Source organism: Phyllostomus discolor, chromosome 11 (assembly GCF_004126475.2).
Source record: "Phyllostomus discolor isolate MPI-MPIP mPhyDis1 chromosome 11, mPhyDis1.pri.v3, whole genome shotgun sequence".
In the NCBI taxonomy this organism is placed as follows: Eukaryota; Metazoa; Chordata; class Mammalia; order Chiroptera; family Phyllostomidae; genus Phyllostomus; species Phyllostomus discolor.
The window spans coordinates 37,051,568-37,071,579 of NC_040913.2; the positions used below are offsets into that span (position 1 = coordinate 37,051,568).

The window sequence follows — 20,012 nt, forward strand, 5'->3', positions numbered from 1 at the left end:
GAAAGAGAGAGAGAGAGAAACATCAATGTGCACTTGCTAGGGGCCATGGCCTGCAACCCAGGTATGTACCCTGACTGGGAATCAAACCTGCGATGCTTTGGTTTGCAGCCCGTGATCAATCCACTGAGCTACGCCAGCTGAGGCTAGTTTTCTTAATAACTAACTAGAGCTATGTGATCTTTAAAACCTTAACAGCCATAAAATCTGAATTACATAGTTTCAACAATTTATAAAGCATAGCAAGGAATAGGACAAAAGACAAAAGATATGCCCTTACCAAAGCTATGTTATCTTGATATACTTTATATACATTTATATATTTATACATATACACATATATATGTATGTGTATATATTTAACAAATTCTGTGAAAGTTGATTCTCATAATTATGAACCTTTATCACATGTTTTTTTCATGAACTTGTAACATGATCAATAGAATTCTATGGGAATTTTCACTATAGTTATTTAAATGGTAACAACTATGAATAACAATTCTCTAAATATGTCGCCTTCAAATAAATTATTTACCAGGATGTAATTATTTCAGCATTTTTATGTTTATAACACCTCAGACCTTTGATTTAGTAATTTCTAAGTTTGAAGTCTAAGCTCTGGCATATATCAGTAGTCATAGGGAATTATACAGAATTCACATTCATAAAGTGCCTACTATGTATTAGAAGCCATGATATGTTTTCTCAACTACAGTAACAAGATGCATGTGACTCCTGTCCTCAAGTGTTCTGCTACCTAAACTGCTTTGTGACAAATTAACTTTACCAATAGTTACAACATTGATCCAGAGATTTAAAACTGTCCAAACTTAATTACATTCATTATTTTGTGTGTAGATCAATTAGACCTTTATTAAGAATAAAGGTTATACACCACAACCCATAGAAGGAATAATGGAAGTTGGTAGGACGTTAAATCACCTGTTATGCAGTCACAATATATTTATTATGGGTCTTTAAAATTCTTATCCATTAGGTAGCTTTAGAATCAAGCATAGAATGAAAATACATTCATTGATTTCTGCTGATTAGTTATTACTTTTAAGTTCAAAGAACTGTGCTTTTCTGTTTACCTGCCAGTTTGAGTTCTTTCTCAACACTGCCAAATGGTCTTGCTAAAATTTACTTCAAACTTAACCAGACAATAGAGGAGCATGGTAGAAAACCTTATCCACTCCTTTTCTAAGACTTTATGTGTTAACTTTTTGCCTAAGGCAAATTATAATAGCTGACATGTGGATCTTTATTTCTAGAGATTTACTCTGGAAACACTGACATGACCTTTAACCACAGCAAACAGAGTCACTCTAATAAGCAGGTGCCCCCAAATCTAAAAACGCAGAAGGAACAGAAAGATCCTGGCAGGAATTAATCTGCCATTTTCACACATCTGCCCAAGGGAGGTATTGTAATTGCAAAAATTTACTCTAAGACTGCTGAGACTCATAGTAATTATGTTTCTTTTTTTTTAAATAGAAATAGCCACAGGTGGTAACAAATTGGGTTTTGAGATGGGGAACTGGGCATACATTCTAACCTAAATTACTATGTAATTGTCTTGATTATAAAAAAAATTATGAACATCTATTGCTTAAAATGAGAAAAAAGAAAGTTTCCTTGAATGTCTTTCTTGTCTTTTAGTTTCTCTCCAATTAGGCATATTGCTTCATTTGCTGGTATTGGCACATCTTATATTACAGCCACACCATAGAATAGGCTTTTTTTTTTGCCCTTACAAATTCCTGTGAGTGTGATTTGTTTAATATGATAGTTCTTTTATTTCTTGCCTTATTATCATTTAAGGATAAATAGCAGCTTTCCTAGAAGGTCAGAACCTGGAAATTTAGCAAACAATTACTTCTATCCTTGTACTTAGCATCCAATACTAAACCTGAAAGGTTATCGACTTTCTTTTTTCAATCTATTTGTTTTGTTAAAATGTCTGTTATTTTACAAATTTATACATATATACATATATATGTGTTCTCAATAATTCTTTTTCATATTACAATTAGCCTCATGCATTAACATCAATATATTTTCATTTTTCATAAAATTACAAACCATGCCAAGTAAGAGTTAATGTGTATCAATCACCACACATTTTTAAATCAAGAAATTCTGAGTTAGTGAACCAAAATTAAAACAAAGCACTAGGCGTTGGTTTAAAACAAAAAGAAAAAAATCCAATTCATTAATGTAACACAAAGTGATGCAAAAATTAAAATAATAATAATGATAAAACAATCAAGTGTTTTACCTTGATGTGAAGGCAAGTTTTATGAAATCTTTAATTTTATCTTAATGATAATAATAATGAAGGTAGATCATTAATTTCTTTTTTATTATGCATGATTTACAACTCCTCTTATTCACACTCTTAATTCAATAAGTTGATTTTGGATAAATTCTTTTCAAATAGATGCAAAATTGAAAAAGCAAAATTAAAAGCAAGAATTTTGTGCCCAATGAAACACCAATTACAACTCAGAAATATTTGGACAATATTATGGGAAGTTATTTACTGACAAAACTATAAAATCAAAGCAAATTATTTTTAAGATTGTTCAGAAAGCTATGACAATATTTATATAAATATGTGTCATTTAGCAATTATCAGGTTTGAGCTTGAAAATAATCCTTTTCAAAGCTAATCTCTTTTTTCCCAGAATATTAAATAACATTTTTTCATGGAAATTTTTCTAAGATCTTGAGCATATTATTTTTCAAACATTCTAATTTCTTACCGTTATCTCACCTACTGAATTGGAGACATCAGTAAAAGCATATATCAGCCATTTACACTGTGCTTAAATAAACCTTAATGGTAATCATAGGTGAATTGTTGCTATAAATATCTGTTCTGCATATGCAATTGCTCTGGTGAAATAACAAAAGAATCTATCAACTATTCAGCCATGAAGTGATCTCAGTATACTCTGATAAAACATGCTGTGTAAAAAATGAAAGGAACAGCTTTCAGCAATGATATCAATATTGGAGCCTGTCTATTAAAAAGGAAGATTATATCTTAAGGATAAAAACTATAGTTTTAGCTTTTAAAAGGGATGCACGTGTTCAAAGTGCAAATAAAGATTTTAGAATTTATCCAAGACATTGATATTCTAAAACTAGGTTATAAAAATAAGAAAGATATTTGGAACCCCTGACAGTTTCTGTCTGCAATAAAATACCTGTTGCATTTCTGCTTTATAAAAGTGAGTGTTTGGAATTTAGGATATATATGGAAATTTTTGTTTGAGTTTTATTGAATTGGAGGACATGAAAATTCCAAGTAAAAGTACAATCCTCTCATTCATTATTCGGCAGTGATTATTAAGGAGTCAGGTAGACAACTGTAAAGAATTATATCAATTGATGACTAATGCTTAAATTACATTTTTAAAATGTTATCACTAAAAGAAACTTAAGAAAAGATATCTAAAGCATCAAGTTGTTGGAAACATTATTTAGTTGCATTGTACATTAAATCTGTTATTTAAAAATATGTATGACAGTAAACAGTATTAGAAATGTTCTGCCTATGAAGTCATTATCTACATTATGTATTAATATAATTTACATTATGCATTAATATAATGGACCTAGTTCTCTTAAAAGTAGTATATGTCTACAAAACAATTATGAATGGATAGCTTTAAAAACTTGAAATAGAGTTTTAATGCTGTTGTTTTCAAATTTCACAAAGGCTGCTTTTAGTTGATAAAGAGAGTAAACAAAAAATTGTCCTTTAAATGGTCTCTTTAATGTGTTCCACTAATTAAAAATCATCCAAAAACATTACAAGTTTAAAAAAAATAATAAATATTGCTCAGTCAGGGTATATTTCAGAACCAAATAGAAGCTTACAAAATTACACTTATCTTTAACTTGCTCACTTTTCATCCAACATAAATATGGTTCAAGACTATATTATTAAATAGAAACACAAAAAAATAACTCAGATGTTTAAGTGCTTCAAAATGACTGATATAAAATGCATATCTAATACCATTAAATTATTTTAATATATTCCATTTCTCTAATCAGAACAGTCTATTTATGTAGATTACTTATATTGAAAGTCTCATTTATCCAACCTGTATTTATCCTTTGATCACAAAGCTTGTTAACTTAAATTGTCTTTTATTGTTATGATTCAGTTTCCCATAATTATCTTGTTTAAATGCCTTATTTTTTAATAAATATATGCAAACGTGCCAATCATATTCAGCACAGTTATGCTAGATGCTCAATGAACTGTGAGAGCCATTTCACTACAATAAAACTGCCTGGAATAGATCCAGGGCACAGCCTACAAATACCAGTAATCAGAATGTCTCTAGGGCCAGAACAAACAGAAGTATGTCACATGTATATCAATAGGTTCTCTCAAACACTGTCTGAAAGCAATTTTACATTCTATCAGACATTCTATCAGTCGAAGAACCTGGTGTATAAAAGTGAAAGATGCCATCCACACAGCCACAATTTGCATGTGTATTCTGTTCTGTTTTTTTTCCGCCTACCTTACAAATACTGAAATTATATTCTCAGTGGCAACGATGCACTAGCAAGCTTCTGCTTAGTCACTGCAGAAAATGTTGATATCATTAAGGACTTCTCTATTATAGATAATTTACTTCAGGAGTCCAAAGGATAGCAATATATCACTGTCAAAGCTGGTGGTGAAAGCTATGACTAACTGTAAAATACTGTGTGGCCATCGAAGGAAATGCTTGTCAGCGTCTCCTTTACTAAAACAGGTTGACAACAGATTAGTGTTGGTCTGATGAATTGTAGAAGTATTTTGTACATAGGTGGAAGAAGTCACACTATCTTCAAATTGATAGGCAAAATGAACTTTATGCTCTTCTTTAACAAATACACAGTCACTGGTTGAAGGAATTCAATACAAAAAAAAATAATCCTTTCTTAATGACTTGACTAAAATACATCTTTAAGATAATGCACTGTGGGATTTATTAAACAGAGGTACTACTGAGGTGAATACATTCTGGAGCAATGACTAATATCATAATTAGCAGGTGCATTTGTAAGAATTTACCCACTATTGAGTGTATTGCAAGACTACTCAGCATAAGGGAGTTAAGTTTCACTTCCTAACTGGCATGAGACCAATTCTAGTGGCTTCATCTTTCTCCTGTTGTTTCATCATCAGATCATCAGACTTACAGCATATATTCTCACAGTGCCTCCAAGCCATTCTACCATCCTCCAAAAGAATCTTGCATGAGGTTTTGTTTCTCTCAATCTGCATAAATTTCACTGAGGTCTAGCTGTTCCTTAATTTCTTCTCTTCTCTAGAATGACTGACTCTAAGGAGCTTCAAACTGTATGAAGCTTTAAATCATTAAAATCAACAGGTTTTAACATATTTAAAAAAATAAAGGTTTGAGTTCACCCTTAAAAAGAGAACTTCCTTTTAAGTAATAAAGAATAAAAATGGGCTAATATTTGTGCTTATGTATTTTCCTATATTAAACTGAAAATATGTACATATATATGTATATACATACTATGAATTTGCCAATAAGTTTTGTTGTTCACATTTCCATAATTATAGGCAGAGTCAACCTTCACTCTAATAAATGCATGTAAGCATTTATTAAACTTAAAAATAAAATATTTCCTTAATTTACAACTCTTATAGATATATTTCTATTGCATTTACATAAGCAGCACTAACAGTTAAAACCTGAAAATGGTAGTGAAACATGATAATGTATAAATATTATATTTTTAAACTCTATTTAATAACTATCTAGAGACTTTTTAGAGTTTTTGTGTTAAAATATGTATATTTCTTAGTCCTTTAATAGAGATGATATTTGGAATTATTTTGAGAGTAATTAATTTTAACCTCATAATTTATTTAATTTATTTAAACCTGTGTCTCTGCATTGTAAAAAGATGAACAATGCATATTATAATATCAACTTTATAAAGAATAGTTTCTTGAAAATGTGACTTTTTTGCATGGCTTGGTCAATATAGTCACAAGCAATAGGAAATATTTAAAACATAAATTTTTTCCTTGACTAAAAAATATATTCAAGCAGTCAAGTAGGAATTGTAGGGCATGCATTTCCATGACCTTGAATTTTTCATGATACACAAAGCTTTATATAACATGAAGATACCTAGAGTAACATTCCAAAACCTCCATGTAGACTTATAAATAATAGTTAATGAAATTGTAAAACTCAAGAATGTAAGTAAAATTGTGAAATTCACTCATAGAACTCAAGGAAAGTTATAGAAGTCACTTATAGAACCCAAGTTAAATTTAAAATTATTTTACTTTTACATTTATAAATGAGTGATGAATTATTATCTCAGTGTAAGAATGATAAGTATTACCTAGTTGGTATTTTGAAAATTTTGTTAAAAACTAAAAACTAATGAATGAAGATATTACCTTATGAGTAGAGCTATATTAACTAATATTAAAAACAAGATTTTCAGGTTTCTAGTTCACATAATTAAAAAGTACAGTTTTGCATTTGCATTTTTGTATAAGAGATATGAACAGAAAATGTGAAATGTGAAGCTCACATTTTCATGGACAAACAGAAAACTAAGAGTAAAAGTAATAATGTATTAAGAATGATGATAAATAATAATTTGCATTTTAAAATCTTCTGTAAAGAAAGTCAGGACACCTTAATGGCTGTCATCTCTTTAAGTAACTTCATTTGTACTTTATTTGTACTTCCTTTAATATGCAGCAAGACAGAAAATAAGTTCTATTATGTACTTGCATTAATTTGAAGTGGGAATTAATCCAATTTTTTAAGGACAAGTGTACAAGGCACTCTTGTAGGTATGTAGTAAGAAACATTTCCTTTTTACTCAGTCAAACATAACCCCTAAAATTAGAGATGTATATGAAGTTTATGGAAATGATTGCATGTAACTAATCAAATGATGCTATTTTAGAATAACATTGCAGGAAAAATCCTCAAAATTATAAATGAAGAAAAAATGTTCACACACTTTGTGTTTGTTGCTGAAATTGCTAACATGCTGGAGTGGATGTTTTGAAAATCATGATCTAGAGAACTCATTCGAGTTCCTATTTTTAAGATTCTCTTAAAAATTAGAGACGTGGGAATAAAGGCATATAATGGTATGTTCCTAGTAAAGGTACAATTTTTCTTTCACCTTTTCATCTTAAAACACTGAGCTTATTGTCTATATTATAATACTTTAGCCTTCTATGTCTCAAATTTATTTTACACATTTACCATGTATTTAATTCTCTTTTATTGAGAACACCATGAATGTATATCAAAATAATTTTCTCTTCTAACATAAAGAATCTAAAGTCAACCCTAATGTGAATGTTTCAAAATTATACTGTAAAAATTATGTAAGAATGTAATCCTTTAAAAAATTTGTTTTAGTAGATCTTATTCTGCTTCTTCAATACATTTTCTTCTCTGAAAGTATGTTAAAATGACTTGTAGTACTACTACCAAAAAATCTGAAAACACAGATACTCAAACAAAACTAGAAATACTTCTACTAGTAAGAAGCCCCCAGCCTTCCACCTCTTCTCAGTGAAGCCCTGGTTGAAAACACCTGTTGAGGACTTTCTCTGAAACTTAAATTCTTCTTGATAAGCCAGGACTAGCAGTTAGTTACTTGTGACAATTAGTGATGATCTTTACTTGATTTTAGATTATCATATTAGCATGTGAAATAATGCATATGGAAATTGCTCCTATGAAAAGTGCTTTTATAAATTTGTATAACAATCTATTTGTCTTACCTACCAAAAAATCTGTAATCCTATTTTTCAAAATATTATATCTTTAAAATGCATAAACTATTTAATTACAAAGACCTTTTATTCTGAGCCACACTACTGGGGATATTTTAATCACTAGTCCATTATTTAAGCACTTCATAAACTGTCATTACTTCAGCTGAGAAACTTGAAATAAAATCTCTTAAAAACCTGAAATAAAATCTCTTCTCACAAACCACTCTTTTTACATTAGCTTACATAATTGTTCTGTATCCATAGTTAATAAAAATACCATTATGTCCAAGAACCTACAGATTGTAACCTTAAAATTTGGGGCCCTGCGACTCACCCAAATTTTTTTGACACAGACAAATCTTAATTTGAACTGTAACAGGAGTCTTATAGATCCTGAAGCTTCTAAGTTTCGTGTCACTGCTGTCTAATGGTGTATATAAAGCAATTATGACACTTTTTATTTGATCAATAGAAATACACTGTACATCTTCACGCAGCACACAAGATGCTGGAAAATAAAACAAACCAGATCTACTACCTGCTAGTCCAAGTGCACTGTGATGGATTACAATTCTCCCTTCAGAAATACACATAAGGTGAATATTGTGTTTCCTCAGCAGGCTGTGTTAAATACACCCACTATTAACAAATGCACTAGATGCACTAGAATGCACTAGAAACAAGATTAGGGGCTACCTGAACACTTTAATTTAAACATATCACTTCAGCACAAATGATTTGTAGCACACTAGCTTAAAAAAAGAAAGAAAAAGTTCACTGTAGTCAATTTATTCTCTATAATAGATATTGAGAAAAAATATGATACATTTAAAAGAAAATTAAATTACCAGCAATTTACAAAGCACCCTTCTAGGATTGCAAAAGCTCAAGAAAAAAGAAATAGATCATGTTTTAACAATTTATATTGAGGATATTTCCAGGCCAGAGCAAGAGCAATATGGGAAATGGAGCCTGTTTGGGGAAAAAATGAAGTTAAAACAATTTTGTCTGTGTTTTTATGGTAAAAATTAAGATTCTAGAAGCAAAAGGATGACAAGGAAGCTTGTCCTTTTGTCTTCTGTTTAAACTCTCTCTCTCCCAATCTTCTTGTGTATGTGGTTGTGTGTATGTGTGTGTGTGTGTTTTACTTTAGCTCAAGTTTTACTGCTAATAAGAGCGATTGCCACTATAATCATCATCATCACCACCATCATCATCATCATCTATCCATTCATCAAGCAATGACCAGCTGCAAGAACAGTATGATATAAATACATTATGGGCACTCCATCCCTCAGAACCTTCTGGACAGTTCCACCCAAGACGGTTCCTCACTAATATGACCAAGGAAACAGGTTTGCTGAGAATTCAACAGCACCAACTTCATTTTTACATGGACTCTAATAATTCAACTGATAGAACTTGAAGTAGAAGATTAAGTATAACCCTCTGTGGTATCATTGTAATTGTCAATGGTAAAAATAAAAAAGGTGTGTAACACATGTGTATTTGTAAAATAACTGTAAAGATCTATACATATTTTAACATATCTCCCTATAAAGAGATTATTGTAAATACCAGTTTTACACAATCACGAAAAGACTTTCATAGAAACCACAATTTTTTTTCAGAGAGGAATTTCTTGTTCAGTATTATATAAATGTCAAAAAGTCATGATTACTGGTATACAGTAAACACTGTAAAAAGTGGAATTTAATGTTACTACAATTCATATTTTAGTATTCAGTAGCAGCAAGTACAAGAGTCTGTTTTACATGGATATTATACTATCATAAGAAAATATGTTGTGCTAAGTTTTAGTAATTGTTACACTTATCTCAGAAAGTTTAAGATTGTAAAACTTTAAAACTCTATTTTAATAATAAAAACACTCTTTAGTCGAATGTAATTAAAAGGTATTTGCCTTTCAAAGCATAAAATAATGAACAAATTATTTCCATTTGCCTCAAATTAATCCTCCTCTCAAAGTGTCACTTCTAGTAAAACTCAATTTTGAATTTCAAGCACTGTGCTTCCAGAGTAATTTGCAGTAACACACATTTATAATAAGCAAGAATTAAATTTATCTGTGACACAACTCAACAGTGGATAAAAGAAACTTGGCAGTGACTAGGTATATCAGTCACCTGCTGTTGTTAGAATCTATGTTCCTGCTGGGTCAGTTTTTTCCATATGTCAATAACTATGAATGATGCTATCTAATACATATCAAATATCACTGAGATACACAGAAAATACACAGTATGCAAACTAAATGCATCCTGAATTCTTTTTGGCACAAGTGCCTTTAGTGCAACTTTCCTTTCTGTGTTCAACAGACCAATATGAGTCTGTGACTCTCTTGTGAACTTTCTTCATTCCTCGAGGACACCCAAAAACAGATCAGGAAAACCACAAGACAAAACAAATGTAAAGTTTTCATAGATAATTGCTCATCATCACCCAGAGTCTACAAGTATTCAAACTTTTTAAAGAGCTTCAAAGCATATTTCACATTTCCAAAGGTTAAACAACTCAATGCATTATGCTGTAGTTTCAGCTAAAGAATAAATAACATTCATGTCCTTTAAAACATTTTTAAAATATAAAACTGACTTGAGGGTGTGTGAAAACTTAAATCAATTCAGACTCTGGAATTCTGGCTGAATGTGACGTTGTTCTTCAAGTAGCTTGTTAATATTTGGGTACACATTTCTTTCATTTGGCATCACATTTTTTTAATGGAATTAAATTCACCTTAAAAGTGTCTTAAGTTCTCTGAGAATCCTTTCACATAGAAAAATGTAGATCATCAAACAAAAATAAAGTAAAATAAACTATGAATACTGAACACTGCTAACATTTTAAGTCTATAAAAATAAACTTTAAAAACGCAACAAAAGTAAGACATTTACATCTTGTAGATTTTAGACTTTACATGGGAGAGGTTAAGCATAAGGTACACGCAGTAGCAAAACTGTAAACCATTTTCATTAAAAAAAAAAAATATATATCCCCTCTCACTACTGCTGGCAATGTGGCTTGCCCTGTACCAAAGGTTTCAGGACAGCTCCCAAACTAGCAATAAAGTGAAGTCCCAGTTATGCTAAAAGTCTCCTACCTGAATTATGGACATCCGAGTGGCAGGGGTCTCGCTCGCATTAGTCCCTTGTCCCGTGAAGCTGGTGTGGCAGCCCGCGTGCCCCTGAGGAACAGTCAGGTTGTTGGAGGCTGGTTTAAGATACATCACCTCCGACCGGGGTGAGCTGAGGGGCAGACGGGTCTGGTAGTCAAAGTACATGGGGGAGGTGGCCAGGGAGGGGCTGCTCACCACGTTCATGACGTTCATGGCGTTCCTCTCCTCCACCTCGCTCTGCACCAGCATGATATCGTTTTTGTTGATCTTCTTCTTCTTTCCCTTGCCCCCGCCCAGCTGCGGGTGGCTGTACTCGGCAATGCGGCAGTTGTAAGTGCGGATCTCCTTGTTCTCTCGCTTGCACTTGACGGCGATGGTGATCATGGCCGCTAGGAGGATGATAGAGATAGTGCTCAGAGTCACGATGAGCGGCAGTGACATGTCCCAGTGGTGCTGCTCGCCATTCACTCGGGGAACCCCCTCTGGCAAGGAGCCGCTCACCGAGCGGATGATGAGTTTTGCCACTGCCGACAGGGTAGGTTTGCCGTGGTCAGTCACCTTCACTACCAGCTCCACCACAGGAGTCACGTCCTCCCAGAAGGGGTGCAGCGTGCGGATCTCGCCGCTGGATGGATCAATTTCAAACAGGTGGTCGTCATTACCGTCTACAATTTCGTAGGTGAGGCGCCCGCTCTCGCCGAAGTCGCTATCAAGGGCGCGCACAGTGCTCACCAGGTAGCCCAGGCCAGCGTTTCGCGGTACCTGCAGCTCAGCGGTGTCGTTCTGCAGGGTGGGGAGCACGATCACCGGCGCGTTGTCATTCACATCTAGTACTGTCACCCTCACAGTGGCGTTGCTCTCCAAGTGTGCGGGCGCCCCTGAGTCCTTAGCAAGCACCTTGAACTCAAAAGCCTTGGTCTGCTCGTAGTTAAAGGAACGCAGGGCGTAGATGGCCCCGTTGGTGGGGTTCACAGACACATAGGTGTAGATGGACACGTCGCCGATGTGCGAGGGCAGGATGGAGTAGGACACTGTGCCGTTTTGGCCCAAGTCGGGGTCCTGGGCGAGCACCGAGCCCAGGTACTCTCCTGGGATGTTATTCTCGTGCACCTGCAGCACGTAGAGTCCCTTGGTGAAACGAGGCGGGTTGTCGTTCTCGTCCAGAATCTTGACGGAAAACGACTTCGTGGAGTTGAGTGGAGGGGATCCCCCGTCCCGTGCCACAATTGTCACGTTGTACTCGTCTTGTGTCTCCCTGTCCAGAGGGCGGTCAGTCACCACCGTGTAGAAGTTGTCATAGTTCTCCTCAAGCTTGAAGGGCACAGAACCTCCCGACCCGCCCAGGGGGCCGCCGCCGGCCGTCCCACCTCCTCCCAGGACCCGGCACTGCAGTTGTCCGTTCTTGCCCGAGTCTCGGTCAGTGACCCGCACCAGGGCGATGACGGTGCCCGGCGGGGCGGCCTCGCTCAGCGCCCCCTGGCGCACAGAGACAAACCCGATGGACGGCGCATTGTCGTTGCGGTCGATGAGTTTGACAGTGACTTTGCAGTGGGCTGGGATGGGATTGGGCCCCAGATCTCTGGCCTGTACGTCGATCTCCAACATCCCATTTTCCTCGTAGTCCAGGTTGCCTTTGACGCGGATCAGGCCAGTCTTGGGGTCGATGGAGAACAGCTCCCGCACCCGGTCGGGCACGTAGCTGCTGAAGGAGTATAACACTTCGCCATTGGGACCCTCGTCGGCGTCAGTGGCATTCAGATCAATGACCACGGTGCCCAGCGGGGAGTTCTCGGGCACCTCCACCAGGTAGGAGGGAGCCTCAAAGACTGGGCTATTGTCATTGGAGTCAATCACCTTCACGTTGATTTGCACAGTGGCAGAGCGCGGCGGCTCGCCGCCATCCAGGGCGGTCAGCACCAGTGTATGGTGGTTCTGCTGCTCGCGGTCCAGTGCCTTCTGGATAACCAGTTCTGGGAACTTGGTGCCGTCGCCGCGGGACTTGACGTCCAGCGCGAAAAGACCGTGGTCGTCGCGCGTGAGCAGATAGGTGCGGAGCCCGTTCTCACCCGCATCTGGGTCGTGAGCACTGGTGAGGGGAAATCGGGTGCCAGGGGCTGCGTTCTCTGAGATGTCCATCTCAATCTGGTCCGAAGGGAAGGAGGGAGAATTGTCGTTGATGTCCTGGATCTCCACCTTGATCATGCAGATCTCCTTGTCATTGGCAAATACCTCGAGGGATAGCTGGCACTTGGCGGTGTGGCGGCACAGGGACTCACGGTCGATGCGCTGCTTGGTGTAGAGGAGCCCGCTGTCGGCGTCCACGTCCAGCAGGTGTGGCGCAGAGTTCTCCAGCACCCGGTAGCTACCGGACTTGCTTCGCCCGCCGCCGCCGCCGCGCTCTGCGGGCGGAAGCCCAGGCTGCAGTCGAGCATCCTTGCCGATGTTGCCGATCACCGTGCCGGCCCCCTGCTCTTCCGGCACGGAGTAGTTGAGATTTTTGAGCGTCAGGGCAGGGGCCCAGAGCAGGAAACAGCAACAGATGGAAAGGTACATCCCAGACCCGTGGGGTGGGAGCAGGAGCAGCTGGACCGAAGGGGCGAGAGAATGGGTGCGCGCCAGCCTGGAGCCCTCGCGCACCTTGCGAGGGCGACGTGAGCCACAAGTCGGTGGGTCCTTCCTCCCTCCGCTACCGGCTGCGGCACCCGGCAGTCTCTCCTTATTCGCTAAGTTCCCGAACCTGTTGATCTACAGCATCTGCACTGGGCGAGAAGCAGCAGCGCAGCGAAGCTGCAGGGGCACAGAGCAAGGCGGAGGCTCCCTGCGGCTGGGGGCAAGCCCCGGGCTTTGTCTCTGCCGCCCGAACTTGGGGCGACTTAAACTTGAGCGACGATGCCCGTTGATAAGAAGTAAATCTAGACTGGTGATAATGAGGATAGAATCCGTAGGATATCCTCGCTCCCGCTAGGGCGCTGCAAATCCACTCCCTCCTGTAGCCTCCGGAATACACTTCACAGTGGGTGGGGGAGGGAGCAGGGAGGTGTGTCTCCAGGCAGATCGGAAAGTGAAATCCTTACTTGTTTCTGGCCGCCTCCAGTGATGAAATTGATGGGGATGGGGAGCAGCGAAGAGAGAGTCAGATATATTTTGAAGCTTCCCCGGAGCTCTGTGAAATGTCTGTCTGCTTGCTTCTCGGGCTGGTCTGTTTTCAGGCAGTGTTTTGCTGCATTTAGAGATCTAATCTTGCATTTCTGGCTGAGGCAGCGGCGGCGGTGGACTAAATCTCCCAGCCAAAGCGGTCTCTTTCTCTCTCTCTCTCTCTCTCTCTCTCTCTCGCTCTCTCTCTTCGTTCCGCGCAGCCACAGGGAGGGGAGGAAATGCAGCTCAAAGAACTAGTGTCCCGATTTGTAGTTTCCTTCCTCCACCAAGCTCCTCCCTCTCGTTTTCCGAAAAGGCTCTCCCCTGAAGTCAAGAAAGCCAAAGCCTGATCGGCGTTTGCGGCTTGAGTCTATCGGGAGGGGGGGCTTGCACCGAGGTATCTCAGCCTCGGTTGGGAGAGCACACACTCAGATTTCTCTGCTCGAAGCCAGTAGCCGCCGCTACCATCCCATTCTCTCCCCGCGAGCAAGGACTTCTCTCGCTGCAGTTTAATTCCAGCTTGCTTTGCTTCTCAGGCGAAAGGAAATCAACAGGCAACTCATGGTTGAATGTGCAGATTTGAAGGGGGTGGGGGAGGCGGAATAGAAAGGAAGGGGGAGCCACCTCCCAGTCCTCGCACACACACTCGCCCTGTCTCTCGCTAGAAGGGAAACAGTCTCTGCATTCACAGGGCTGGGCTGTCAAGTGCCTCTCTTTTCTTCCCATTCAGCATTTCATTCCAATGGCCCTGTCTCCCAGTCCTCTTCATCTAGAAAGGAAAACCTTGGCGAGGAATAAAAGTGGTGAATATTTGAAGAGAATAAAGTGCGGTTTTTTTTCCCTTCAATTTTTTTTTAAATAGTAGGAGGAGGTTGGAATAATAAAAAAAAAAAAAGAAACCCCTCAGGGTTTGGCGTAATGCATTCTGCAGTCTGGCTATCACAGTCTCTGGACGCCTCGGGAGGGCAGGGGGTGAGGAGCTGCGGCCGCGCGGGTCCAGCCAGGGGCGCCCACCCCGGGGAGCTGCCTCCGAGCGGATGTTAGGCACAGGTTTGTCTACACATATTTCGGGTTCTCGAGGCGCCTAGACCTACGGGAATGACACATCCAGAAATGCAGGTGCTCGGATCTGCCGGATGAGTCAGAGGCAGCGGAACGAATCGTATTCACTCTCTCCTCATGGTCCTCCCTTCACAGACATTAGTTGCGGCTTCTTCCTAACGCTTTCTCTGACTCATTCCATAGAAAGGAAAGCCAGATTTTTGTTTTGGAGAAAAAGGAAAAAAGCGAAAGAAAGGGAGGGGGAAAGGAGAAAGGTGAGGCTGAATCCAGCAGCACTTTTACTCTACCTCTCTCTGCCGGGGTCCAAGGCTCGAAAAAAATAAGGCGTCTGTTTTGCTAGGTGTATTTATTTATTTATTTTTTGAAAAAAAAATTAAAATAAACCTTTCCTTTTGGTTAAGCGTGAGGAACCCCCAATGTCTCAGAGTCTTTGGGGAGGCGGGAAGTCAGGATTCCAGTGAGTGTTCACAGCTTAGCCCCGCACCACAGTCACGATTTTCCTCCCAATGTTCTTTATTCACAAAGTCCAGCCCCGGTGTGCACAGTTAATTGTGCAGTCCCTTGTGGAGGGTGTTTTTCTTTCCTCCTTTTCTGTCACGGGTGGTCTCTTTCAGTCTGGTGTCTGCCAGAATCAGCTCACAGCCTGCGAAAGACGTGAGGATTCCAAAGCAAATACATCCATCTCCGCAAGCAAAGCATCGAAGGAAAAGAAAGGCGAAAATTCAACAGTTGGAGTAGCTTCCTCGCAGCCGCCCTCCGCCGCTGCCGCTGCCGCAGCCGCAGCCGCCGAGCTCGCAGTCCCTGCTCTTCCCCCAGCGCCTCTAGCCGACTGCCTCTATTCCGCTCACGCCGCGGCTTAAACATTGATACTGATTCCCTGCCAGCCAATCAGCGCGAGGAGCAAAGCCCTGCCTCCTCCGCCCGCGCCCAATGGAAGGTAGAGTGGAGGCTGGTGGAGGCGGAGCCAGGAACCCCAGCGCTCCGGAGTCATTGATTAGATCAGTTAGATGGGAGACCGGCGGGCCGAAGGAGCCCCGGGGCCCCGCTGCTGTCGCTGCGCTCAGGGCCTCGCCGTCGGGTCTGCGGAGTATTACGCTACTGGGGGAGGGAGGTCCTAACCGTCATCCTCTGGAAAACAGAGAATTAAAGGGGAAAAAAAGTTCGACAGCGATTTAATTTTGTCCGATGTACAACAGGAACCGGAATCGCAGCTTGCTTGCAGAATAAGGTAGCTGCGATCTTCCTGGTGGGTTTTTGGTCACACACACACACACACACACACACACACACACCAAGGGAAGCTTGGATCTCTGCTGTGGGTCTTCCAGTCCGAATGAGGTGCAGAGGGATGTGTGTGCGTGCTTGTGTGTGTGTGTGAGGGTGTACTGGGGCGGAGTGAGGGAGTGTGATGTGTGTTTCAGTGAGTGTGTGAACGGGAGGGCACTCGTGCACGCCAGCTTCTGCCCGTGCTGGTGCAAACACAATACGAGCAACAGCAATCAATATGTAACTTTCTTTATCCTCAGAGAAAAAGCAGCAGTCCCGAGGCACCCATGCAAGGAAAGTCACTTGATTATGAAAGTGTTTCAGAAGAAAAGTAGAAGTCCAGTGAAAGAGAAGCCCAGAGGCCGCGTCTTCCCAGAGGAAAAGTACCTCTCCTTTAAGGAGAAATGCTCCCTGTCAATTCAAGCTTTGTAGTTTGCTAAAATTCAAATCTGGCTAATAATATTTAGAGCTCTTAGTCCAGATTCAAGATAAAGTGCACACACGTCCACCCACACGCAGATTTGGTATTTTGTTCACCTCAAGATTGTCATTAAAGTTCCATAGGGCAATCTGAGTTTTATCCCCTTCAGACCAAGTAAGTGCTGATAACCACATTTGCCAAAGCATTATGCATAGAAGCTAAACCATGAATATGAAGGCAGATCAATGGGGGATCTGTTAAGATTCATGTTTGGTAAATAACACCACCACCACCACTACCACACACACACCATACACACACTCGAGGTTGAGGGGAGGAGGGGTAGATGTTGTAGGTAAGGGTGTGTGGGGAGAGAAAGAGAAAGAGAGGCAGAGAGAGAGAGAGAGAGACTCCTGATTCATTGACTTCTTCAACTTCAGTACCTAACCCCAGAGATTCTTTCTTCCCAAGCTATTGTAACAAACGTGCACAAGCGAGGACTACTTTTGCTCACGATCCAGCCGTTCTTGGAAAGAGTTAAGAATGAAAAAAGAAGCTGAAGCATTGAAATAGAAAAGGTGAGTGTTTTGATAGAGTATTGATCTCAATTCATAAATACTAAAGTTAAGTTGCCATTTATAAATTGTGAATGACTAATATACAAGTCTGTAACATGAATCATTCAAGATTCAAAGAAAATCAAATCCAGACCAATTACAAGAAAGTGCTGATGATTATTGTTGGGATAATTGCTTAAACATTCAGGTTTTTAGAAGTTATTTATTTCCCAGGGATTCAACGATACAATCTATGGTCTGAATTTGCAGTCAGATCTGGATGCAAAATCCACCACTCCCTTACGAGAATACCTTTAACAGTTGAAAAATTTAAGGAGGAGCTCTTAACAACTATAACTGCAAACCCTAAAATGGCTTTGCACTTTCTCTAATAAGTAGTTTGGCATGCATATACCTTTGCTAAGTAAGGGAGCTTGAGCTTTTTAGAAATTGGATTTTTTGTGCTCAGTGTGGGCTTCACCATGCTGCCTCGTGAAATCTGATCTTTACATCTCTTCGGAGTTGGTACTTCTGTCCCAGCATCTATACTTTGGAAGTTAAGGCTTTGAGGCTTTCAAAACCGCAGCTAAGTTAAGACTAGTGGACTAGTGATTGTGTACTTATTTATTAATCATTACTATTTTAATATGATAAATCTATGGCTTTTTTCATTGCATAATAATTTAAGGAAAATCATAAATTAGACTTACTTGAAGTTTATGATAAGGCAAAAACAAGAGAATAAAAAAATGCCAAGGAAAAGGTAGTATGGTTTATTGATTTACCCTAATTAGATATGCTTTTATGCAAATAAAGGGAGAGACAAGGTGTCTATGACCAGTGGTAGAAAATGTATCCTCCCAGATCCCAATTTGCCCAACACCTCCAAAGTAATTATGTTATACTTCCCTCTAGTGTATGTAAAGAGAACTACCATGTCTATGGTGCATACCACAGGCTTCTACCAAAGGGAGCCAAGTAGAACTATATTAAATAACATTTATATTTTATATAATTTGTAGAATTGAGTTCTGTTGTTAAATACTAACATGTACCCCAATAATTTATTTTTGTCATTATGTCTCATCCTTATTGCATTTTTAAAGGGAAAAGAGTCAGCTGGTACTTCTAATTGTTTGCCTGTTAACCACACACAATTTTTAAAAAAAATATAATCATTCCTAATTTTTAACCATCTCACAAGTTCTGTCCTTTTTAAACAGATATATTTTTTCTGTTTACAATGTAGTTATTGAGGGTTTTTTAAGACTATGCTTAAAATATTGAGCTCATTTTTTTCAAAACAGAAATGATATAAATATAGTCAAACAGTTAAAAAATCCTATTAATTTTTGTACTGTAGTAGGTAGGCCATGAACATATGAGATCTAGTTAAGGAATGTAGAGGCATGTAGTATTATTTATAACTAACAACACCTATAATCTCACATTTTTCAAGAAGACACAAGTTTATAATCATGATTTATAATTATAAATGATAGTTTCAAACTTAAACCAAAATTACATTATTTCTTTTTTATTTACACATAATATTGAATAAACAAAGATCCTGTGTGATTTAATAAATATATATAAGTATGCATACTCATTGAGAAACTTTACTTGGAAAGACATAAACAATAATTTTAACAAATAAGATATTATTAAATTATTAATTATTATTATAAGATATCATACTGTCTAAGTGAGTTTTAAAATAAATTAATATACTGGAATAGTTTCAAACAGAAGTATTACCATCTATTTTTATAGACTGATAAAGCCTGATTAATGCTGCTACATTAAGTCAATAATTGAATTAATCTTATGAAGGAATGAATAATCTTAAAGATGACTTTTAAATAAAATTTTATGTTATTGAAATTATTTAATTTAGTTTCCCTGAGATTATTTAAACTCCATATTTATTAGTCATAGTCATAGTTCAGAGAGTTTATGTGCAGAACTACAATGGCAGCAGTTGTAATATTCTTCTAAAATTTGTCCTGCTTGCCAATTTCTTGAGTTCAATAAAACACAGTTTGTAAGAGATTTTTGATGCTATTTTTTAAAGATTTTATTTATTCATTTTTAGAGAGGAGGGGGAGAGAGAGAGAGAGAGAGAGAGAGACATAAATGTGTGGTTGCTGGGGGTTATGGCCTGCAACCCAGGCATGCACCCTGGCTGGGAATCTAACCTGCGACATTTTGGTTCGCAGCCTGTGCTCAATCCACTGAGCTACACCAGCCAGGGCTTGATGCTATTTTTAATGCAGCCACTGTTTATATGAATGGAATATTCTTTATTATTTTCTTCTCCATTGTTTTTACCATTTTTTTACTACCCGGTTTCACTTTTTTTGTTAATGCAGAATTTTTAAAGATAAATTTAGTAGCTAACTGTATAGATATAATAATTATCCATATAACTTAAATCCTCAAGTAAATGCTAGTATTTCATTCACAGCTAGTTTTCCTAGTTTCCACTGTCTTTTAGGGATATTTGTGGCTCACCTCCAACACACAGCTACTGGCCACTACTTGCTGATTTTAAACAAAACTTTCCCTTTTAACAAATGGCAAATTCAGATTATTAGTAAGACAATTACTAAAACATATTTTTCT

The 20,012-nt window shown here is 38.5% G+C and overlaps 1 protein-coding gene across 6 annotated transcripts in view; it reads right to left on the reverse strand.

Annotated features, from left to right (window-relative positions):
- PCDH17 (protocadherin 17) overlaps nucleotides 1-15,971 on the reverse strand; it is a 95,825-nt gene extending 79,854 nt beyond the window's left edge. For 4 of the 6 annotated variants that reach the window (XR_004899868.1, XM_036011302.1, XM_036011303.1 and 1 more), the window contains exon 1: nucleotides 10,932-15,818. Coding sequence is in view for 5 of the 6 variants with exons in the window: in XM_036011302.1 (XP_035867195.1) it covers nucleotides 10,932-13,499 (2,568 nt within the window). In the remaining variant the exon portion in view is untranslated. Of the gene's footprint in view, nucleotides 1-10,931 lie in introns of all 6 variants that reach the window. The other 2 variants (XM_036011305.1, XM_036011304.1) reach the window with 2 other exon arrangements.
- Between the last annotated feature and the right edge of the window lie 4,041 nt (nucleotides 15,972-20,012).